Source organism: Elephas maximus, chromosome 4, assembly GCF_024166365.1.
Source record: "Elephas maximus indicus isolate mEleMax1 chromosome 4, mEleMax1 primary haplotype, whole genome shotgun sequence".
Classification (NCBI taxonomy): domain Eukaryota; kingdom Metazoa; phylum Chordata; class Mammalia; order Proboscidea; family Elephantidae; genus Elephas; species Elephas maximus.
In genome coordinates this window covers 94,153,005-94,178,299 of record NC_064822.1, presented here as the reverse complement: position 1 = coordinate 94,178,299, position 25,295 = coordinate 94,153,005, and the positions used below count along the sequence as shown (strand labels likewise).

General features: G+C 38.0%; 1 protein-coding gene across 1 annotated transcript in view; it reads left to right on the top strand.

Annotated features, from left to right (window-relative positions):
• SLC2A13 (solute carrier family 2 member 13) overlaps positions 1 to 25,295 on the top strand; it is a 380,110-nt gene that overhangs the window by 351,290 nt on the left and 3,525 nt on the right. Inside the window, exons 8-9 of the mRNA XM_049882832.1 lie at positions 19,318 to 19,439; positions 19,579 to 19,731. Coding sequence (XP_049738789.1) covers positions 19,318 to 19,439; positions 19,579 to 19,731 — 275 coding nt within the window. The remainder of the gene's footprint in view (positions 1 to 19,317; positions 19,440 to 19,578; positions 19,732 to 25,295) is intronic.

Genomic DNA, 25,295 nt, shown 5'->3' with positions numbered 1-25,295 from the left:
ATTTTGGTTGGCTTCACATCAGAAAGATCCCACGGGTTGTACATGCAACAGGCATCTCTGAGGACTGTAGAAGTCCATCCTCTAGAGGCTAGATGCAGGCAAAGCTGGTTTGGCTGTTGAGGTCCTTTGCAATTTGATAGGAATTTTAGAACCAGTTTGTCAATTACAAAAAAGCCTCCTGGGATTTTGATTGGGTTTGTGGTGATAGATCAATTTAGGAAAAATTGATGTTTTAACAATATTAAATTTCTGACCCATAATCAAGGTGTATCTCTATAAGGTTGTCTTTAATATTTTTCTGCAGTGTTTTATAGCTTTTAGTGTACAGGTCTTAAACATATTTTGTGAGATTTATTCCTAAATATTTTATATTTTTGATGATGTTGTTGTTAGGTGCCATCGAGTTGGTTTCTGCTCGTAGCGACCCTGTGTACAACAGAATGAAACACTGCCTGGTCCTGTGCCATCTTCACAATCATTGTTGTGCTTGAGCCCATTGTTGCAGCCACCGTGTCAATCCATCTTCATTGAGGGTCTTCCTCTTTTTTGCTGACCCTCTACCACGCATGATGTCCTCCAGGGACTGATCCCTCCTGATAATATGTCCAAAGTATGTGAGATGTAGTCTCGCCATCCTTGCTTCTAAAGAGCATTCTGGTTGTACTTCTTCCAAGACAAATTTGTTCTTTTGGCAGTCCTCACCAACACCACAGTTCAAAGGTGTCGGTTCTTCTTCATCTTCCTTATTCATCATCCAGCTTTCACATGCATGAGGCAATCAAAAACACCATGGCTTGAGTCAGGCACACCTTAGTCTTCAAGGTGACATCTTTGCTTTTCAACACTTTAAAGAGGTCTTTTGCAGCAGATTTGTGCAGTGTAATGCATCTTTTGGTTTCTTGACAGCTGCTTCCGTGGGTGTTGATTGTGGATCCAAGTAAAATGAAATCCTTGACAACTTCAGTCTTTTCTGTTTATCATGATGTCATTTATTGGTCCCCTTGTGAGGATTTTCGTTTTCTTTATGTTGAAGTATAATTCATACTGAAGGCTGTGGTCTTTGATCTTTACCAGTAAGTGAAAGTCCTCTTCACTTTCAGCAAGCAAGTTGTGTCATCTGCGTAATGCAGGTTGTTAATGAGCCTTCCTCCAATCCTAATGCCACTTTCTTCATATAGTCTAGCCATTATAAGTGAGATTTTTTAAAAATTCAATCTCTAATTATTGCTAAAATGCAGCCTTGCTAAACTCTCTCTAGTAGTTCTTTTTATTGATTCCACTGAATTTTCTACATATAAAAATACGATCATGTTATTTACAAACCATAAGGCTTTTACTAGGCAATATAGCTTTATATCTTTATTAAACAGGGAAAGCAAAGGTTTTTTTAATAACAAAACATAAAAAATGCATACTATGAGGTAAAATAAAGATATATTTTAATACTTAAAGCTCAGAATTTTGATTCATGAAAAGATACCACAAACAAAGTGAAAAGACAAACCCCATAACTGACAAGGTATTTGTAATACATATGCCTGGCAAAGACTTAGTATCTAAAACTGAGCTGCCCAATAGGGTAGCCACTAGCCACATGACTTTTGAATACTTGAAATGTGACTCATCCAAATTGAAGTGTGACGTAAATGTAAAATACATACCAGATTTTGAAGACTTGGTATTAAAAAACAATTTCTATGTTGATTACATGTTATAACAAAAATATTTAAGATATAGTGGGTTAAATAAATTATATTACTAAAATTAATTTCACTAGCTTCTTTTTACTTTTTATAATGTGACTACTAGAAAATTTTAAATTACATATGCATTTCACATTATATTTTTGTTGGACAATTCTGCAGCCCTTTCTTCCAAATTCCTCTTAGCCTGTTCAAACCAAACCAAACCCAGTGCCGTCGAGTCAGTTCTGACTCATAGGAACCCTATAGGACAGAGTAGAACTGCCCCATAGAGTTTCCAAGGAGCGCCTGGCAGATTCAAACTGCCGACCCTTTGGTTAGCAGCTGTAGCACTTAACCACTACGCCACCAGGGCTTCCCTTAGCCTGTTACGTACTATAATTCTATGCCCAGAATTAACATGGGCTGAAACCTGTTCAGCATCATAGCACACACTGCACGTGAGGTACATTGACTGGGAATTGAACCCAGGTCTTCTGCATAAAAGGTGAGAATTCTACCACTGAACCGCACATACCGTAGGATCCAGTAGTTCTACTTTCCTACATTTCATAGAGGAGCCCTGGCAGCACAGTGGTTAATTGCTTGGTTGCAACCTGAATGGTCAGCAGTTCAAACCCAGCAGCCCCACAGGAGAAAGATGTGGCAATCTCCTTCCGTAAAGATCACATCTTTAGAAATCCTATGGGGAAGTTCTACTCTGTCCTGTAGGGCCCCTATGATTTGGAATCTATTCAACAACAATGAGTGTATCTCATAGATAAACACTTGTACGTGTGCACTCAGAAACATATTAAAATATGTTCATAGCAGTGTTACTGGTAATTTTTTTAAAAACTGGAACACCAATAGAATGGATAAACTGATATATTAATACAAGCATATGCCATAGAGGACTGAAAATGAACTATGGCTAAACAAGTTAGCATGGATGGAGCTCAAAAGCATAATATTAAGGAATGTTGTAAGTCACCAAAAAAAAAAGCATACAGTATTCCATTATATTAAGTTCAAAAACAGATACTACCAAGCGAAGTATTTTTAAAGAATGCATACATAGGTGATATCGCTATATAGAAAAAGAAGGGCATAATTAACACAAAATTCATGATGGTACTTATTTCTGGGGCCAAGGAAGAGGATGCAAGGGTGTGGCCCACAGAGAGCTTCTGACATCTGCTTAATATAGTTCCTAACGTGGTTGGTGAGTAAATGGATGAACATCTTATTTTTCTTTGAAGTGTACATAAATATTTTTAAAATTTATATGTAGGATAAATTTTTACCTATTAAAGCAGACAATGAAACAACTGTGGTATAATCTTAATTTTATTTATACATGCACACAAACTAGATTTTCAAATGCGTTTGGGAAAATAAGAAAGTACACCAAAATATTTATCACATGATGGTAGGATACATGTGGGTGAATAGTTGGAGTTGAGTCTGAAAATGTAGGTTGCAGGGCAGCATTGATTGTTGAGCTACCTTGTAATGAGGTCAGCGTTCCATTAATTGTACTTACCAACTATTTTTTGTTGTTGTTAGCTGTTGTAAAATCAGCTCTGACTCATGGCAGCCTTATGTACAACAGAACAAAACATTACCCACTCCTGCATCATTGTCACAATTGCCAGGATGTTCAAGTCCATCATTGTGGCCATCATGCCAGTCTGTTTCACCAAGAGTCTACCACACCCTCTTTGGCCCTCTACTTCACCAAACATGATGTCTTCCTCTAGCAACTGATGATGTGTCCAAAGCAAGCAAGTCAGAAAATGTTCTGTTGTGATCCGTAAGGTTTTCACTGGCTACTCTTTAGACATGGGTCACCAGGCCTTTCTTCCTAGTCTGTCTTAGTCTGGAAGCTCCACTGAAACCTGTCCACCATGGGTGACCCTGCTGGTATTTGAAATATCAGTGGCATAGCTTCCAGCATCATAGCAGCACAAAAGCCACCACACTACAACATACTGACGGGTCATGGATCAAAAATTTAAATAATATTATAACACTACAGACCTAAACCAATAAACTTGGGTATTTTTAGAAAAGTTTTAGATGGTTCCTAGTGCTTTTGTACATATAGAAAGTCATGATTGGTCCATTTGAATGTGCATAAGTCTCCTGGAAGTTAAATATTTTTTTGTATATATACCCCACAAATATGTGTAATGGAGCTCTTTTTTTTTCATTATTTTTATATAATTACTCTTTGGATTCATAAATTACTACATTCTCATACCTGAGCCAAATGTTCCTTATGGACTTAACAGTAGCCATGAATATTAATGTCAACACCAATATTAGAAAGTGATAACAACAACCCCTCCTCTCTTGATATGTTCATGGCTACAAATGGTAGTCAGTCATCAATAAACTTGGTATATTTGCTCCTTTTTGATTTTCAGACAATGAGGTAATATAAACTAGGCTGCCCAAGTATTTCCAGTCACCGAGTTTCATGGCTCATATACTTATTTACAGGCCCCTTTCTCGTGTCTCTTACCCTTGCTATTTAGTCATTTTTCATCCTAAAATTTACCATACTGTTCCAAAAGACTATGGCTATGTTACTGAAGAAGTAAGAAAAAATTTATTCATGGTTGCATGAAGAGAAAACTTGTTTCAATAATGACAAAAAAGAGAGCCAAGAAAATATATTAAAGTGTTATAAAAATCAGTCACAAAAAGACTGTGGCTGGGATAAATAATGAGCTGACGGGGAAAATCACGTCCTAGGAATCCAGATGATGTATTTTCCTCGCTGTTAAGAAATGCATCGTATCCACAGGGAATATTGTAATGTATACAACTCCATAGGAGAAAGTGTTCTTTTCTGTTTTGGGGGCTCAGGTCTACAGAATACATGAATTTTTATTAATAGCAATAATAATGATAATATTTTTAGTAATAACAACAATAATTTCATTATCTGTTAAGTGTTTTTAAATGAAGATACCAAGCCTTAGGTAGGTTGAATAATTTGCTTAACGACTTCGGTGAAAGGTAATAAATGGTGGAGCCAGGATTCAGACCCAGGGCTGTCACTCTGCAAAGGTTGTGCTGTTACCCTCTGTACGGAATGGGCTGTACCACCAAATCCATCTCCATCTCCTCTGTAGCTTTTAGCCAGCTTGAGGCACTCCTCAGATATGGATCAGAGTAAACATTTACCTTAACATCTAGGTAGATGACATTCTTTTACTACATTACAGCCCAACCCCCCTTTTTGGAAAGAGAAGAACATTTACAGAAAATTTAACTGTAGCTCTGACTTGGTTCATATAAAAATGTGTTAGCTCTTATAGGCACTATGCCAAGAACAAAGGTATGTGGGATAAAACAAGAACTCAGAGTAGGCCATTTACTAAAATCTCAAATTCTGTCAGCATCCTCTTCAAGGAAAAAATAGTCTTTGTATGTGTTACAGAAGAGAGAGATTTAGATATTTAACCCCTCGAGCTGTCTTCCACACTTGGCGTAGGGTAAAGATAGTACAAAGTATGATTCACTCACCAAAGATGAACCCAGATTTAATGTTCTTTGAAGTTTCCCTAAGTCCTAAAATTGCGTGACAGGGTTTTCTGTGTTGTGTGTATGTGTATATATGTGTATGCTGGAAAATATAAAAACTCCCCATCCCACCTACCAATTTCTTATTGGTTGTGTATGTGATACTTTTAATTGGCGGTTAAAAAAACCAAACCCGTTGCCATTGAGTCAATTTCAACTCATAGCGACCCTATAGGACAGAGTAGAACTGCCCCATAGGGCTTCTGAGGAGCAGCTGGTGGGTTTGAACTGCTGACCTTTTTTGGCTAGCAGCCAAGCTCTTAACCACTGGGCCACCAACGTTCAGTAAATGGTTGTTGAATGATGGATTATTTAAATCATTCTTATGCTTGTTCTTTTTTTTTTTTTATGCTTGTTCTAATGCCTAGAACATAACAGACTTTTTTTTTTGTTGAAATAATCAGTGGAATGGTTAGTCGGAGTTAAAATATTTGTAACTTTCAATACCTGCTCTAGATTATCAAAGTAGATGAAAATTTATGCCAAGAATTAAAGACAAATTACATAAACTAATCCATATTCCCCTTATATAAAATTGCTTTGGCAATAAAGGAACTTTAAAACTGAGAGGCATTTTTTTTATTACATTTGTCAAATGGTAAAAATGATACATTCATTTTACAAATATTTTTTGAGCCCCACCTGTGTGCCTGTCACTGTTCTGGACCCTGGGGACACAGTGGTGAGACCAGTAATTGAGATGGAGGTGCTGGGTAAGGTTGGAGAAGGGGCCATGGCCAAACCATATAGTGACCAGCTAACAGTGTGAAGACATGTCTAGTTTTAAGAAGATGTATATGAGGGTAAGGAGCCCTGCTGGCAGAAGGGTTAAGTGCTCAGCTGCTAACCTAATCAAAAGGTGGGCAGTTAAAACCCACTAGTCACTCCTAGGGACGAAAGACCTAGCAATCTGCTCCCGTATAGATTACAGACTATGAAACCCTATGGGGCAGTTCTGCTCTGTCTTAAAGGGTCGCTGCAAGGTTGCTGTGGGTGCTCTGATGGCACAGTGCTTAAGCACCGGGCTGCTAACTGAAGGGTCAGCAGTTCAAACCCACCAGCTGCTACATGACAGAAAGAGGTGACAAGTCTGTTTCTGTAAAGAGTACAGCCTTGGAAACCCTATGAAGCATTCTGCTCTGTCCTATAGGGTCACTTAGAGTCAGAATCGGCTCAGTGGCACACAATATCATCAACATGTGAGGGTAGCTGATGTGATTTGCTCTGCTCCAGTGCCAGGAACAGATTGGAAGGAAGGGTATATGAATTATAATAGGCCTGTTAAGCTGTACATTTACCCAAGTGTAGAAAAACCACCTTTGACACTTAGAAGGATTGAGACAGTTTTGTTTCAGTACTTATAATTACCAAGGTGTTTCAAAGTTTCTGTACAAATCAGAAGTGAGAAAAAAAGCAATTACAATTAAAATGCTTAATCTGTGAAGCTATTATGTTTTCGCTTTAGCAGTAATTTGAGATAAAATAATGTGAAACCGTCTTACAGGTTATAGTTTTGTGATAATGACCTTCCATCCCTTATTATTTATGAAATTCTTTTGTCAATAAATGGCACAGTTTTTCTTTTAAATAATCACTGGATCATTCCATATGTGTTCTCATCCTCTAAGCAACTCCTGAGGAAATGTGTTTGTTGTTTTTTTAATTCCTCACTGACATGACTATATCAGAGAAAGTCATTATGTAGCTCCATGTTTTAGAGTATGTATTATTAAAAGACTGCTTAACACTGCCATCTTATTGCATTAGAATGACTGTTCTTCTTGTAATACATTTGTAGTGTTGACATCACTGCCCTCAAATGAGTTACCTAGTTTTTGAAATTGTCGTGTGATATTTTAACTTCCAGCTCGTGCCAAGTGTCCTTTCTGTTCTAATTATTATTTTGTGCTTTGGGGCACAATGGATGCTGAGTCAAAAGAGAATATACAAGACACAGAAGCACACATCTGCCGAGATGCTGCTCATTTTAATTCCTAGTGCTCTTTGGGAAGCATCTTATTCTATTCATTTTGGATAGAGATTTTAGTGGCTTACTTCGCTACAGACATTAAGGAAGAACAGTGACCTAGGGGATATTTCAAGCGGAGTTTTCATCTCTTTTCCATTTGAAATCCATAAAAAAGAAGACACCGCAAGTAAAAGAGACAGTCTGGTTTTCACAGATACAGGGGCTGGTAGGATGATTATGTAGAAGGAGAAGAAAACAAAAGACTAGGTTTCAAGCACTATCTCTACTGTGTAATCTTGGGAAAGTTGTTATATTTTTAAAAGACTTGACTCATATGCAGAATGATAATGACGGTGCTATTGCACTAAATTATTGTGAGAATTGAATGAGTTAATGTATATGAAGGTGTTTTCTATATAGTAAAGCTCTATACAGATATTAGTTTCATCAAGTAAGGATTTACATCTACTCAAGGACATTTCTGTTGGGAGGACATGGCTTTCATAAAGAAGCCTGAGAACTCACACTTGCTAGAAGGCAGCTGTAGAATGGATTGTAAAGAATCCAAGAAACAAATTATACCATTGTTTGCCTCAAGATAGCCTACAGAGATAAATCAGCTTACATTCATTCCCATGCACCTGCAAATAAAACGAGCGAGGGATACTGTGCAGGCATTCTAGCGGTGGACAGAAATTAAAATCAGAGTACTGGTCTGGCTTGAAATTCTTGAAGCTTAGGATGATGCACATGGCATGAGCAATGCTTATGGCAAGGAAATGCACTTCTTATACTGCCACAGGCAATAACATTTAAAGTTAAATATAGATAGCTTTCTTAAAATTTAAAAAATTTTGGCTGCAAATATGTTTACTCTGGTGCTTAGAATATATGGAGAAGTTGGTGTCAGATGACCTAAGATGAGCTTAATGGGAGCTAGTAAAAGGTATTTTTATTGCTTTATGTAACAAATATGTATTGACCACTGACTGCGTGCAAACCGTGGTGCTAAGGACTGGCTAGGGAAGGGAGAGGAGAATAACAAGTGTTGTTCCCTCACTGGAGTCTGTTATCCAGTGAGAGTCATAAAGGTTCCCCAGATAATGCAGGGGAATGAAAGAATGTAGGCAGGAAAACAAGCTCATAATTGTGGGAAACCTCAGGTCTCTGAATGGGACTTGGGAAAGACTTACTTTCATGAGACCTGTGGCAGTCACATGAGAGCCATCATAACAACTCTGTCCCAAACAACTAACTTTGACCCTGTTATAAATTGTATTGCTAAGTTCATTCATTTTAATATTACTTTGGTTTGAGAAAATGATTTTTAATTATTAACCTTTTATCTCAGTGGGTACCAGTAAAGTAGACTAATACTGAATTCATTGTCTTTTTTTCATTTATTTCATAAATGAGAATATACTTTGTGCTGGTATTGGACATCGTTTACAATATCAGAACAAGTGACTACCAACTTAAATTCTAATGACTGGAAAGCAGGGTCTCTGTAGTGGTTGTTTGTTTGTTTAGCAAATATTTTTTTAGCACCTAATGGTTCCAATCATTCTTTTTGGTTCTGAGGGTATGGCAGTGAACAAACAGAAACTAAAAATGTCTGCCATCATGGAACTTGGATTCTAGTGCGTGGGTCTGAAGGAGCTTGATATCTAGGGTCGACCTACCAATGTGTGAGGATTGTACAATTTTAAATACCTTCAAATGAGAAACAGCTTTTATCTCCCTAATAGATTACAATCCCTTTGAGGTCAGGGACTATATCTTAATCTTTTTGAGTGTGATATAGTTTTTTTTTTATAGATATACATATATATATATAACAAAACATGTGATGTTTCAGCAGCCTTCAGGTGTACAGTTCAGTGGCATTATGTTCGTTATGTTGCTCAACCGTCACCCTCATCCAATCCCAAGTTATGCCGTCACCCTTAACAGAAGCTCAGTGCCCCTAAACATTGAGTCCTCCTCTCCCCATCCCTGCCACCTACCTTTTGTAACCATTAATAAACTTTGGTCTCCATACACTTGCCATTCTAGGTATTTTATATAAGTGAGATCATACAATATTTGTCCTTTTGTGACTGGCTTATTTTACTTAGTATATTTTCAGGGTTAATCTATGTTGTAGTGTGTATCAGAACTTCATTTGCTCTTATGGCTGAGTAATATTCCATCATATGTATATACCATATTTTGTTTATCCATTCATCTGTTGATGGACATTTGGGCTGTTTTTACTTTTTGACTATTGAGAGTAGTGCTGCAATGAACATCGATGTACGAATATCTGTTTGTGCTCCTGCTTTCAATTCTTATTTTATCTGTTCACTCTTATTCTCTCCATGTTCCCATACTCAGTATATTCAAGCTAGCCAACATACTGAAAAATGGTTAAGATGCAGTTATTTGTGTGATTTATATATAAATAAAACTTTATCGATTCAGCAAAAAAAGGCTTTAGTGCTGAACTTCTAATGCTTTTGAAATTTACCTATAGGTATGATACATTTGTCTCAATAATTCTAAAGATTTTCATTTTACTGTAAAGTAACAGTAATTAGAAAAAGACAATACATGATCGTTTTCGATGTATCTTTATGTGACAGTCCTTTGCAGGAAAATTACAAAACATAAAAGGCAAAACCAAGGCCAGACAGTAGGAAATTATCCAAGAACAAGATCTTCAACATAGTCTGTACAGTGCAGGCTAGGTAGCCATACATCTCTTAAATTATTTAACTAAAGACACATTCTTGGTGTTGGAATGCTATATTGCCACACTTGACATGTTTATTTTGTATTAGATTATTAAATATGAGTTCTGCCAAATGAACAATGACTGAAATGTCTGAGAAGTAATGAGACAAGTTTGTAACTATTCCTCCTTGCTCCGATGGGATGCCCAAAAGTGGCTTGGGTTGCTTATGGTAAATTTGAATCATCCCATTCCTCTTGGATTGATCGGCATTTCATGTCTTTATTTTCCCTCAGATAAGACTGAAGGTGAACTTCCTGGAGAGATATTCAATCCCTTTCTAGGTACCTCTCCAATACTACTCTCAGACTGTTACTGTATAATTAAATCATAAATTCATAGTGATAAAGAGCTATTAGAATTAACCCATAGGGATATCCATTCTGTTTTGAAGTGATAACTTAATGATCTTGTTTAGAGAAATCACCGTCCTGGCAGTAGGAACTGGAGATTAAATCATGCTTCAGTCACACTTATTGGCAATAAACTGGAAATAAAACATGTGCAGTAAGCCCAGTAGAAGATTAGTAGATGTGTCACACGAACCATAGTAACCCCTTTCCTTCTCCAAAATCATAGATCTTTTATCTCATTTAGAATAAAAGCAAAGTTCAGTAGGTTTCTCAAACCAGGGCTTCGATCCAGTTCTTCCAGGTTCATTCACGGCAGAGGAACTGAAACCAGAACAGACCCAAATTTTTAAAACTTGGGTGAACCGGAACAGTAACCAGAATGGGAGAAATTATGGGTTCAAGCCCTGCTAGAAACTTAATCTGCCTATTAGGAAATAAGGACAGTGTATGCATTGCATAGCAACCAAAGCTCTTGCCCATCAGATTTTGAGCAGAGTCATAAACAGCGGTGCCCCCCTCAAAGGTGGCTGCTGACTGCACCATTTGAATGTATGTCATTCTCCACAGTCCTGCCAATAATCCAATCTCATGCATCAGTCTCCTGAAAGGACTCACTATGATTCTTCCAAGTCTCCCACTCCTGGGCTTTGACTCATAGTTTTTTCCCATTCCAGTTATCGTTCTGGAGTACCCAGTATCCTTTGTCAGCCATGACTGAACCAGTTGGAACCTGTTCAAAGCCCTGTGTCAATCATTAGGATTGTATAGATAAAAGTTAAAGCTTTAAATGGTTTTATCTTTTAATTACAGATTCTATTTCTTTTTTTACCCTATATATAAACATGACACAATTAAATAATTTCATCATAGTGAATAAAGGGGCAGTAGCAATACAAAAAAGCACGTGTTTTTTTTTTTAGCAATACAAAAAAGCACGTGTTTTTTTTTTTTTAGTAATACAAAAAAGCACGTGTTGTGTAGAAAGCAAGGAATAAGTTACTTGTGGTTAATTGTGGCAAGAGCAGTTGTATATTTGCACTGCTTAGTTCCATCGGTTATTTCTTTGATTTTGGACTCCACCGATATTGATGGAGAAGTAACACACACAGAAAGAGGCACACACATAAACACACACAAAAGCCATGAATATCTCTACACATGAACTAGTTCATGGGGTGGGTATTGAGTAGGCAGGAGAGAATTGTTCCACTTTCAAATAGAGCTGTTAATTCCTAGATGCCTACTTAAGGAAGCACTATGCATTCCATGACTGGAGCAGGGAACTGATCATTTATGTGGTCTATGATTCTACATATTCTACATATCAGGTTTAATGAACTAATCATTTTGCTGGTAAAGATTAGTTCTCCTACTCTGCCAAAATGGGATATACTTCACCTGAGTGCATACTGTTCTGCCAGTTTTGTCCACAGCAGTATCCGTTAGGCACCTTCCCTTTATTGTACATTTATTGTTTTTGCTCTAGGATGTGGTGAGAAAGTGCCCCACCAGAGAGCATGACTTTTTCTAATCCCAGCCCACACACTGATGTCAAAAGTATTTTTGTTCCTTCTCAGGAGCATTATGTTCTTCCACCAGCACTTACTAAGCAAGGAAAGTATGAGAGTATTTTGCAGTAAGGTTTGAAATACACATGTTTATTTTTTTAGTGGAGATTTTTCGGGCTTATATTTTGAAGGTCAGGTGTGATGTCACATTCTCAGTCATTAGCTATCTGCATGTTACTGATCATGTCACTCTGCCAAGTAAATGCCCGAAGTACTTTCCTAAAATCAGCATGAGGATAATGAGTTACTCACCTTTTTACGCATGTAAATGTGCATAGCCAGGTGGTGAAAGGCTACATCAGGGCAAGCACAGAGTCTACCCTAAAATATCCTACTTTCATTATTACAGCAAGAGACCATGCAAGGAACTCTGATGAGACTGAAAATTGTAAATGGAGACTTTTCGGTGAATTTTAGTTGTTTGTAAACATTTCTTTGTCCAGGAGCCAGCCTGACTGTCTTCCTTCCTCCTTCCTTCATTCCTTTTTTTCTTAAGATCTTTATTAACCTAAATGCCTATTTCATCGGTGGAAAGGACAGTGGGAGATTAGTGTGCAGGGAATTTCTAATGATGTTTTCTACTCACGGTTAAACAAATGCACATATAAGTATTTCATTCATCATTCAACGACCACTTCTACATAGAGCACTGTGCTGAACTAGATATAGAGAGGAAAAAGGGATATAAACATGACTGTTCTTTTGGCAAACACTTATAAATTGCTGTCTTTCTGCCAGGCAATTATCACTTTATTTAAGAACTCTACTAGGTACTCTTATCTTACAGGTGAGGAAACCAAGGCACAGAGAGGTTAATAACTGGTCCAAAATTGCACAATTGGTGAGTGAGAGAACTGAGATACAAACCTATATAGTCCGACTCTAGACCCTGTACTCCCAGCCTCTTTGCTGTGCTGCCTGGGATGAGATCCCGGGAGAGTGGAAGAGGTGCATATTCAGATAGGATAATACAGAGTGCTGTGTGATGATGATACAAATGAGGAAAATAAAAAGTTGATAGGAGGGAGAGAATATTTCAGACAGGAAAGTGGGTGGCACCTGTACTAGCCTTGAGGGCTGAGATAGATTTTGATGGTACAGATCAGGAGTGAGTTAGCAGTAATGGCATGAGTAGAAGATATTGGGTCTGGATAGTATGTTCAGAAAATGTTAAATACAAAGCAACAGTGAGGTACTGTCTCGCCCCTGCTAAAATGACACTTAAAAAAACAGAAAATAACAAATGCTTACCAGGTTGTGGGGAAATGAAAACACTTATCCACTGTTGGTAGGATAGTAAAATGATACAACTACTAAGGAAACTAAGGAAGACAGTATGGTGCTTCCTCAAAAAACTAGAAATAAAACTACCTTATGATACACCAGTCCCACTGCTAGGTATATTCCCTAGAGACCTAGTGGAAATGACAGAAACAGACATATATGCACACCTATGTTCATTGCAAATCTATTCACAACAGCAAAAAGATAGAAACAACCTGAGTGCTCATCAGCTGATTAATGAGTAAGCAAAAGGTGCTGCATACATACAGTGGAATACTATATAACCATAAAGAATAATGATGATTCCTCAAAACATATGTGCATGAATCTGTAGGACATTTATAGTGAGTGACATAAATCAATCACAAAGGGACAAATGTTGTATGATCCCAGTTCTATAAAAAGACAAAAATACATATACATACATATGCCAGCATTCGTTGGTGGTTATCAGGGATGGGTAGGGGGAGGTGTCATGGATTGAATTGTGTCCTGCAAAAATATGTGTATCAATTTGGCTAGGCCATGATTCCCAATTGTGTGATTGTCCACCATTTTGTCATCTGGTGTGATTTTCCTATGTGTTGTAAATCCTACCTCTATGATGCTAATGAAGCAGGACTCGATCTACAAGATTGGATTGTGTCCTGAGCCCATCTCTTTTGAGATATAAAAGAGAAGAGCGAGCAGAGAGACAGGGAGACCCCATAGCACCAAGAAAGCAGCACCGGGGGCAGAGCATGTCCTTTGGACCCGGGGTTCCTAGGTGGGGAAGCTCCTAGTCCTGGGGAAGATTGATGACAATGACCTTCTGCTAGAGCTGATAACGAGAGAAAGCCTCCTCCTGGAGCTGATGCCCTGAATTTGGACTATGAGAAAATAAATTTCTCTTTGTTAAAGCCACCCACTTGTGGTATTTCTTTTATAGAGGCACTAGATGACTGAGACAGGAGAGACAAAATAACTCTTTAGATAGTAGACACCTGTTTATTTTTGGTAATAGGAAAGGTAAAACCAATTGTGGGTGAAGTGCACACAGCTTGTCTGAGGTAGCTCGTCTGAGGTAAATGGTGACACTAGGAACTATACACACACACAAAAGGACATTTTTGGTAAATACTAGGACTTATATACTTCCGCAACAACAACCAAAAAATGTACATGTGATTACATACATATGTATGTATGTATGCACAGATCTGCATGTTGTTGTTGTTAGGTGCCATCGAATTGGTCACGAATCATAGTGACCATAAATAAACAGAACAAAACACTGCCCATTCCTGTGCTGTCCTCCCAGTCGTTGCTATGTTTGAGCCCACTGTTGAAGCCAGTGTGTCAGTCCATCTCAGTGAGGGTCGTCTTCTTTTTTACTGACCCTCTACTTTACCAAGCATGATGTCCTTCTCAAGGGACTAGTTTCTCCGGATAACATGTCCAAAGTACATGAGAAAAGGTCTCTCTTTTAAGGAGCATTCTGGCTCTACTTCTTCCAAGACAGTTTTGTTTGTTCTGGCAGCCCATGGTATATTCAGTATTCTTTGCCAACACCATAATTCAAAGGCATCAATTTTGCTTTAGTCTTCCTTATTCATTGTCAAGCTTTCACATGCGTATCAGGCAATTGAAAATAGAGTAGCTTGGGTCAGGTGCACCTTAGTCCTCAAAGTGACATCTTTGGTTTTTAACACTCGAAAGAGGTCTTTTACGGCAGATTTGGCCAATGCAATACATTGTTTGATTTTCTGACTGCTGCTTCCCTGGGCCTTGAATTGTTGGATTCAAGTAAAAATGAAATTCTTGACAACTTCAGTATTTTCTCCATTTATCATGATATTGCTCATTGGTCCAGTTATGAGGATTTCTTTTTTCTTTATGTTGAGGTGTATCCATACTGAAGGCTGTGGTCATTGATCTTCATTAGTAAATGCTTCAAGTCCTCTTTGTTTTCAGCAAGCAAGGCTGTGTTGTCTGCATATTGCAGGTTGTTAATGAGTCTTCCTCCAGTCCTGATGGCTGCGTTTTTCTTCATATAGTCCAACTTCTCGGACTATTTGCACAGCATACAGATTGTATAAATTTGGTGAAAGGATACAACCCTGACACACACCTTTTCTGATTTTAAACCATGCAGTATCCCCTTGTTCTGTTAGAATGACTGCCTCTTGGTCTATGTACAGGTTCCACAAGAGTATAAGTGTCCTGGAATTCCCATTCTTCACAATGTTATCCATAATTTGTTATGATCCATACAAATGCCTTTGCATAGTCAGAAAAACACAGGTCAACATTTTTCTGGTATACTCTGCTTTCAACCATGATCCACCTGACATGAACAGTGATATCCCTCATTCCATGTCCTCTCCTGAATCTGGCTTGAATTTCTGGCAATTCCCTGTTGATGTAATGCTGCAACCATTTTTTAATTATCTTCAGCAAAATTTTACCTGCATATGATATTAATGATATTGTTCACTAATTTCTGCATTCTGTTGGATCACCTTTCTTTGGAATGGGCACAAATCTTTATCTCTTCCAGTCGGTTGGCCAGGTAGCTGTCTTTCAATCTCTTGGCATATATGGGTGAGCACCTCCAGCGGTGCATCCCTTTGTTGAAACATCTCGATTGGTATTCTGTAAATTCCTGGAGCCTTGTTTTTCACCAGTGCCTTCAGTGCAGTTCAGACTCCTTCCTTAATACCATCAGTTTTTGGTCATATGCTGCCTCCTGAAATGGTTGAATGTTGACCAACTCTTTTTGGTACAGTGACTCTGTGTATTCCTTCCATCTTCTTTTGATACGTCCTGCAATGTTCAGTATTTTGCCCATAGAATCCTTCAAAATTGCAACTTGAGGCTTGATTTTTTTCTTCACTTTTTTCAGCTTGAGAAATGTCAAGCATGTCCTTCCCTTTTGGTTTTCTAACTTTAGGCTTTTGAACATTTTATTATAATATTTTACTTTTCCTTCTCAAGCTACTCTGAAATCTTCTGTTTGGCTCTCTTACTTCATCATTTCTTCCTTGTGCTTTAGCTGCTCTACATTCAAGAGCAAGTCCGGAGTCTTTTCTGACATTCATTTTGGTTTTTAGTCATTTTAATGACCTTTTGCAAAGTTACAGATATTTCTTAGACATAACCAAATACTCATAGGATTAGTTTTCTGCGTTTGAAGCCTTAGGACTATAGTCTCATGGGACAACTCAGTCACTTGGCATAATATAGTTTACAAAGTTTATGTTCTATACCTAGTTTGTCATAAAACCTTGTGAGTGGCTACCTAAGATAAAACTGTTGATCTCTTCTTGTCCAGAGCAAAAGAGAAAGACACCAAAGACTCAGAGAAGAAACTAATCTGCAGGACTAACAGTCTACATGGACCATGACCTCATCTAACCTGAGACCAAAGAACTAGGTGGTACTGACTGCCACTAATGACCATTCTGATCAGAGCCATAATAGATGGATCTTGATAGACAGAGAGAAAAATGTGGAACAGAACTCAAATTCTTAAAAAATCCAGACTTACTAAACCAACTGATAGCAGAGGACTCCCTGAGACTATTGCCCTGAAATACTCCATAAACCTTGAACTGAAACTACACCTGAGGGTACTTTTTTGCTAAATAGCAGATTGGCTTATAAAATAAATAATACTGCTAGTGATTACTGCACACTTTTAGAAAATCATGGGTATGAGGCCAAATTCTCAACAATTATTCTAACACAAAGATGAGCTGGGGAGGGGACAGGGAAATCTGATTACTGTAAATGAAACACCTAGAAAGGAATTAATGAGAATGTTAACACATTGTGAAAAATGTAACCCATGTCTCTGAACAATTTGTGTGGAGGTGGAACAATTTGTGTAAAGAAAAAAAATTTTTTTTTTGGTGTAGTGATTATTAAATGAGAATGTAATTTGCTGTGTAAACTTTCACCAAAAACATAATAAAGTATGATTTAAACAAAAATAATGGTAAATTATCTGATTTAGTTGGAGAAAAGGATTGTGTACAGGGGTAGAAGAGAAGGTAGGCTGCAGCCAAATTTGCAGGCCTCCATCGTTAGGCAATCAGGATGAGGAGGATGCAGGTTTTAAGCAGTGAGTTGGTCAGAGCAACACTTGGGGTAATAGAAGAAAGGAATACTAGGAGCAGGAAAGATAATTAGGAGACTGTATTGGTTTTCTATTACTACATAATATTATCACAGATTTAGCAGCTTAAAACAGCACACATTTATTATGTCACAGTTTCTGTTGGTCACGGGTCCAGGTGCCACCTAGCAGTCTCACAAGCCTTCAGTCAAAGTGTTGGCTGGGGCTGCTGTCTCATCTGAGGCTCAGCTGGGGAAGAATGCACTTTTTGTAGCAAAATTTGAACCTGTGGGTTCAGATCAAGGACATCAGTTTCTTGCTGGCCAGAGGCTACCCCTAGCTCATAGCAGCCACCCATAGTTCCATGGCCTCCTGCCATAGGCAGCCCACAACATGGCAGCTTGTGTCCTTAAAGCCAGCAAGGGAGAGACTTCAGCAAAACAAGCGCTATAATCTTATGTACATGATTGCATACATTCTGTCACTTCTGCCATATTCTGTTGGCTAGAAGCAAGTCCTAGGTCATTCCCACACTCAAAGGAAGAAGACTATGCAAGGGCGTGAACATGGGAGAGCAAAGGGGCCACTCTAGAATCTGTCTGCAATAGATGCAGTTGATGAGACAAGATGCACTTGGAGCCTGAATTACTGGAATAGAGAAGAGTCAGATTCAAAGAATTATGTCTAGGAAATAATTATGATTTCTTGCCCATAAGTTCTTTGCATACATTATCTCATGTAAGCTTCTCAATGTGTTTCTGTAAGTCGATGCCAGGAAAATCTTTATTTCACAGATGAGGACACAAGCTTTGAGAAATTAATTGCCTAAGTCACATGCATCCTAGCGGCAAATCTGGGTGTCCAAATCTAGATTTAACTTAGAATATCAGTCCTGGAACTCATAGTCTTAACCAATCTGCTTTTCTTGGAATTGAAAGTCTAGATGTAAGAGAGAAAGATAAGAAAACATTGAAGATAATTCCAAGATTGTAAACTGTTTGAACTTGGAGAATGATGGTGTTAATTAAAATGGAAATATCATGAGGGACACTAGTAAAGTAATGCTTACTGTACACACAGTACATGCCAGGCAGTGCACTAAGCATTTGGTATGCATTTATCATACTTATAAAGTCCTTTCCCCACTCCTGTTTTTGTTATTATTGTTGTTAGCTGACAGGAGTCGGCGCTGATTCATGGCGACCCTATGCACAGTGGAACAAAACGCTGCCTGGTCCTGCACTACCAGTTGCAGATAGGTTGTGGATCAGACTGTTGTGATCCATAGGGCTTTCATTGGCTGATTTTTGAAAGAAGATTGCCAGGCCTTTCTTCCAAATCTAAATCTGGAAGCTCCACTGAAACATATTCAGCATCATAGCAAAACATGTACCTGCACTGACAGACGAATGGTGGCGGTGCATGAGGCACATTGACCAGGAATCGAACCTGGAAGATGAGAATTCTACCCCTGTACCCGAGATCAGATATAATCACAGTCTATTCAGCCACAACCCCATTGTTCTTGTCCCATCCACTTCCCTCTTCTACCCTGTCATCCCTTTACAGATGGCCCTTCATATCCTTAAAATATCCTGTAAGGTATTATCCCCAATATACAAGTGAAAAAATCTCAGCCTGGGATTTGACTCCAGTCCTGACTGCAAAGTCCAAGTCTTTCCACCACAACATACTGACTCTCAGTGGTCTTAAATTGTTTCTGGTGCTTCCAAGTACTAACTGGAAATCCTGTCTATGAAATGAATAAGAAGCTCAGATCATTTTTTGTGTGTGCTGCTTTTGAATTATATTCAGCTCTAAAAAGTTCTGTGTGAGCTTGCTATATGTTTAATTTTTAATTTTTTTTTTCAAAAAAAATGTCATGGACCCTTGTTCTTAATGAACTTCTAATACATTCGATATGACTACATTGAATTTCTGCAACTATACCCTAAAACACTGAGTTAATACTTATATTGCATTATTTTTCAGGTGTGCAAATGAAACCAAGTTCAAAACGGAAGAAGTATTTTGGGCTTACAATTTCTGTCCTACTCCGTACTCCTGGACTGCACTTCTGGGCCTTATTTTATATCTTGTTTTCTTCGCACCTGGTAAACAAAGGTTTTGTTGGCGTTATTGTTACATTAATTAAAAAGCCTTTTTTTTTTTTTTTTTGGAATAGGCAAGTGACTGTTTTTTTATATTCCTTCCATGCTATTTTACTGAAAATTTTTATTTTGTATTTCTTAGGAATGGGACCCATGCCTTGGACTGTGAATTCTGAAATATATCCCCTTTGGGCAAGAAGTACAGGAAATGCATGTTCCTCTGGAATAAATTGGATTTTCAATGTTCTGGTTTCACTTACATTTTTACACACAGCAGAGTATCTTACATACTATGGTAAGAGTATATTTTTCCCAACTATAGTTTCGTTTTTATTTTTCCTACTCTATTTTTAAATATGCTATCATTTGTGGTTGAAAGATTCGGTGGTTATATTTTTGCTGTTATAAATATCTCCATGTGGATTTTTTGTTCCCCAAAGGCCTTGGATATGTACCTGGGAAAAGATAGGCAGAATTCTTTCCTAAGCAGCATTGCTTCTTGTCCGTCAGTGCTTTATGGCAGTCACCCAAGCACTCTGCCAACCTAAACACCCTGCATATACCTCCCAAGTTGGAAATCTTCACTGTGTAGTTTTTAGTTTAGAGGAGAAACAAACAACAGTGAATGGTAGGAAGATGCACCTAGGGAGTCTAGAACTAATGCTTAAAGAGCTCCCATGACAGAGACAGAGTCGTGTCCAAGACAAAAGTGGAATCAGGCTAGAGCTCAAAGCAGCTCATCTAAATACTTAAAAATCCATGCTGGGACAATTTAACAAATATATATGTGTGTATATTTATACATAGCGTAACTTATCTGCCTTCCACTGCACTGTAACATCTATGCTGTTCCCAGGCCAAGGCATGCACATTTCAGTGTGCTATGTAACCAACACTTAATAAGCCTAACCTGAGTGTTCACATGAAAATGTGTGGCGATCATAATTCAAGGAAAACACTATTGGGAAGTGGCTGACTTAAGAAAATACTTTGGAAAGCTATTTCAAATTCATTTTTACTAAAGTGAAAGACTGTTTTTCCTTTTAGAAAGAGAATGTCTATATTTTCTACATGAGTTTATAGGTTGTTGTCTGATTCTAAATGATAAAACATAAGAGTTTCATTCCAATCTTCCCTTAAAGCCTTTGTATTGTATGTGGGATGCCTACTGCTTAGACCTTCCTGCTTCCAGAAGAATTTCTCTGACCCCCTACCCACCTCTCCTTACGGCATGCTCTGGGCACTTATAACCCTGTTGCAAGAACAAGTTTACTCATCTGCCCTCCACTTCCACCCTGCTGCCAGTTACCATCAGGTTGCTCATGGTGACCCCATGTATGCTAGAATAGAACTGTGCTCCATAGGGAGTTCAATGGCTGGTTTTTTGGAAGTAGATCACCAGGCCTTTCTTCCGAGGCATCTCTGTGTGGACTCCATACTTTGGGTTAGCAGCCAAGCATTTAACCTTTGCAGTACCCAGGAACCGTAAATCACTTGAGGGGAGAACTCTGCCTTGTTCACCCTTGTATTCCCAGTGCCTTCCAGAGCATCCTGTTCACATGACTAGCACTGAAATGTGTGTGTCAAATGAATAAGTGGATGGACTTTGTAGAGGAGTGATAATTATGAGGAGACATTATAAAAATCTGTTTTCCGTCTCTTCTGAATGTGCCGATTGGTATTTAATTTTATACTATTGCTCTAATGCTTTTATTATCTTCACAAAACTCTTCTCTCCTAATCATCACTTAAAATATTTAGAAATATTCGTTTTATAGGGTATATTAAGCTTTATCTCATTTGTCAATTAAAATTTTTCACAAATTTATAAATATGAACCCGATAAATATTTACCCATATTTGCAGATGCTTGAGAAAACTTAAATATTTGAAGACCTAAATATAGACTAGCATCTTGAAAAAGCATCTTTTACCAGAAACTATAGACCAAATAATACAAGTCTACATGGTAAGATTTTTGATAACAAAGCCCGTCTTTTTTCAATTTATGCTGCCAGAAGAACATGAGGCAGTAGAAGTGAAATGTAAATAGGGTATAACCAGGCTTATTACAAAACTATAGGGCCAGGAGACGCTTCTTCCTTTGCATTCAGCTTCTATCATGTCAGTAGGTCTAGAAATTACCGTAGAAAAATACTTCTGCTCAGATTTTTTTTTATTACATTTTAATCCACATGTTACTGACTTATGTAAGTTATGTGCTTACATTCCTGATTTAACAAATTTACAACTTAATGGTGTGTGTCTCTGGAAATATCCAGATCTTCTATTGTTTTCTCCTTTTATTTAATTTTTTCATAGAATCTCAATTTTTGATTCCTTCCAAAACCGTCTAGCTTAAGTACATCTGCCTTGGACTCCATTCATTAATGTTTATTACTGAAATTATTAAAATGTCACTGAAATATAATACCATTTCATCTATAGTATATATGGCTAAACAGATTCTCTTCAAAGGCATTGAAGTCCCTGTGTTGAGGCATTGAAATTCAATCAGACATAGCCTTTGATTCCTCAAATTGTATGATTCCGTTAAATATTGGTTTTAATCTGAAACTTAATATACATTGGGAAAAAAAAAAGTTACTGTCAAGTCGATTCTGACTTACAGCAACCCTATATTACAGAGTAAAACCACCCTGGTGCTGTAATGGTTAAGAACTCGACTGCTAACCAAAAGGTTGGCAGTTCAAATCCACCAGCCACTCCATGGAAACCCTATGGGGCAGTTCTGCTGTATCCTATAGGGTCACTATGAGTCAGAAATGACTCCATGGCACCTAACAACAACAAGATTTGTTTCCTCCAGAATAAAGCTGAAGAATATTCGCACTGTGTAACGATCCTGACAAACTCATTACAGACTTTTTTTTTTTTCATTTTAACTCCAAGAGAGAAAAATTGAGAACATTATTGACTTGCTTATGACATAAAGCAGGTCCCTGCCTCACATGCCTGCCCATATGCCTCTCTGGCTGAACCACAGGTCTCACCAGTGGAATTCACACTGAGTACGCGGTTATGGCATTTGCCTGTTTGAGATTCCTCAGATTTTTATAAAAGATTCTTGTATTTTAATAGAACTTCCTTGATGTTATTTTAGCTTTGGGAATCTAGGTCAGGTATAGAAAGCTATGTGGCCTTTAAAAATCTCTCTAATCCACGTACATGCTGTGACTAGGATTCGAACCCAGGTTGCTATGGCCACAACACAGAGTACTAACCACTATATAAGGTTTTTTTTTTTTTTTTTAATCCATCTAATTTTTTTTTTAACTGTCATGTTTCCGTCTTTAACTCTGATGTTTAGAACTGACAGATTTGATTTGTTACCTCTAATCATGCCATAGTTCCCAAATTATGAAATATGATGAATGCTTCCTTGATGTTATGTTTTATGAGGCCAAGCTAGATTTGCTCTGTTAGACTTTGTAGTTGAGCAGCCTAGTTTAGTCTAAAATGTTTTACCATCTGTATTTATTTTCTATGTTAGCATCACCATTACCATCCCTTTTTTGTCGCTACATGAATTTGAGGTCCACCCTGTCTACAGAGCCATGGAGCCTTCCTCTCACTGTACTACTCAGCCATGATCTCCGATGACCTAGTCTTATTTTCCGATTGTTTCCCAAGTATATACTTTGTCTATTCCATGAGATTATAAACTCTATGATGGCAGAAATTCTCTAAATTTAGTTTGATTCCACCTGTAAGAAAAATACAAACTTGCATAAGTGATCAGTAAACAAAACTGAAGTGAAGTAAAGGAACGTTATATTTGTAAATGGGGTATAGTTTTATTAAGCAAACCAAACCAAACTCATTGCCATCAAGTCAATTCCAACTTATAGTGACTCTACAGGACAGAGTATAACTGCCCCATAGGGTTTCCAAGGCCATAATCTTTACAGAGAAGCTGCCACATCTTTCTCCCGAGGAGTGGCTGGTGTGAGTTCAAACTGCTGACCTTTCAGTTAGTAGTTGAGTGCTTTAACCACTGCACCACCAGGACTCTTTATTAAGCACAGAGAATTTCACTTACACAAGTCCAGTTTCTTAAGAGTTTTATGGCTTTTATGCCTTTTTTTCTTAATCTAATAGACCATGTCTTGATTTCTTTGACTGTTTCATGTTTTTCTTGTATCCCATAATTTACCTCTGTTTCCATTCTATTTTCTCATGGCTCCTCATTCCACAGAGCACAGATTCTTTTGAGTGACCAGTATTTCAGCACCTGCCTTCATAGTTTTCCTTGAGCCTTTGCACAAAATGTTTCTGTGGTTTGTTCCTGAAATTGTTACTTACAGGCATGTTTATTAAAAAGTTGTCTTGATAATGCCTTTCCCTTACTGTGAAGATTCGGCAGAATTGAGAAATGTTATTCAGTTCCTCAACCACTATGCTTATGCAGCTTAAAGCTTGCCTTTGAAATACGTCTTCATATTGTCTAGTTTAGCCCTTTACTTTAGATCTGCTACCCAATGCATGGAGCCCTGCTGGCACAGTGGTTAAGAGCTCGGCTGCTAACCAAAAAGTTGGCTGTTTGAATCTACCAGCCGCTCCTTGGAAACCACACTCTGTCCCATAGCATAGCTATGAGCTGGAATCAACTCAACGTCAATCAACGGGTTTTTTTTTTTTTTTTTTTTTTTATCCAGTGCATCAGTGTATACCATCTGGCATTCAACAAGAACACATTCATTCTCTAGAGTCTCCAGTGTGTCAGGCACTGTACTGCACACTGAAGCAGAAGAGCAGTTCTCCCTGTCATCTCACCCATCTCTTGTGTACCTGCTCTCTATTTTGGATGTAAGAGTCATAGAGTCAAACTGTCAGCACTTTTAAAATAGCTGAGAATCCATCTTATTTTACTTATGAGGAAACCAAGTCCCAAAAAACCAAACCCATTGCCATAGAGTTGATTCTGACTCACAGTGACCCTATAGGATGGAGTAGAACTGCCCTATAGGGTTTCCAAGGAGCGGCTGATGGATTTGAACTGCTGACCTTTTGATTAGCAGCCTGAGCTCTTAACCACTGCACCACCAGGGCTCCACCAAGGCCCAGAAAGGAGACTAAGTGACTATCTAGAAGTCACATAGCCAAGACCTAAACCCAAATCCTCCAACTCCCCCATCTAACATCCTTTCTGTTTGTCACATCAGTTTCTCATCTTCCTTCTCTGATCTCACATACAGAGGATGGTCAGGACCAAAGGCCTAAAATATGTAGGGACTCCATTATAGTTACTATATTTTTATGCAAATGACATGCGACTTCTATGTTTGTTTGCTAACTGCGCCCTCCCCCATGAAGTATTTTCATAAGCACACTATGCTAATTTTTTTACAGTAGCATATTAAAAAAATTGGCGTAGCCACACTTATGAAAATACTTTACCACGGGAGGACGCAGTTGGCAAACAAACATAAAAGATGTGCCTTATTTGTGTAAAAATACAGCAGGTTGTTCTCTGCCATCACTTTTACATCAAAAGTAAAAGTATATTTAAATTGGGAATTAGATTATAAAGGAGAAACCATCTTGCAATGTGTAAAGTCACATATTCATATGTCTCATTCATCTAGGTTTGTTGTACCGAAACCTAGAAAACGCAACTAGATATTTATGTCTTTGTGGCTGTGATGTATTGACATCTATAATCTTACAGCAAAACCTCATGGAGCATACATTCTAGTAAAGGGAAAGAGAAAATAAACTAAAAAGCTTTATATTATGTCAGATGGTAGTAAATGCTGTGGAGAAAAAAGATGGACCAGTTAGGAGACTATTGCAATAGTGCAGATAAGAAGGGATAATTCTTAGACCAGAAATATC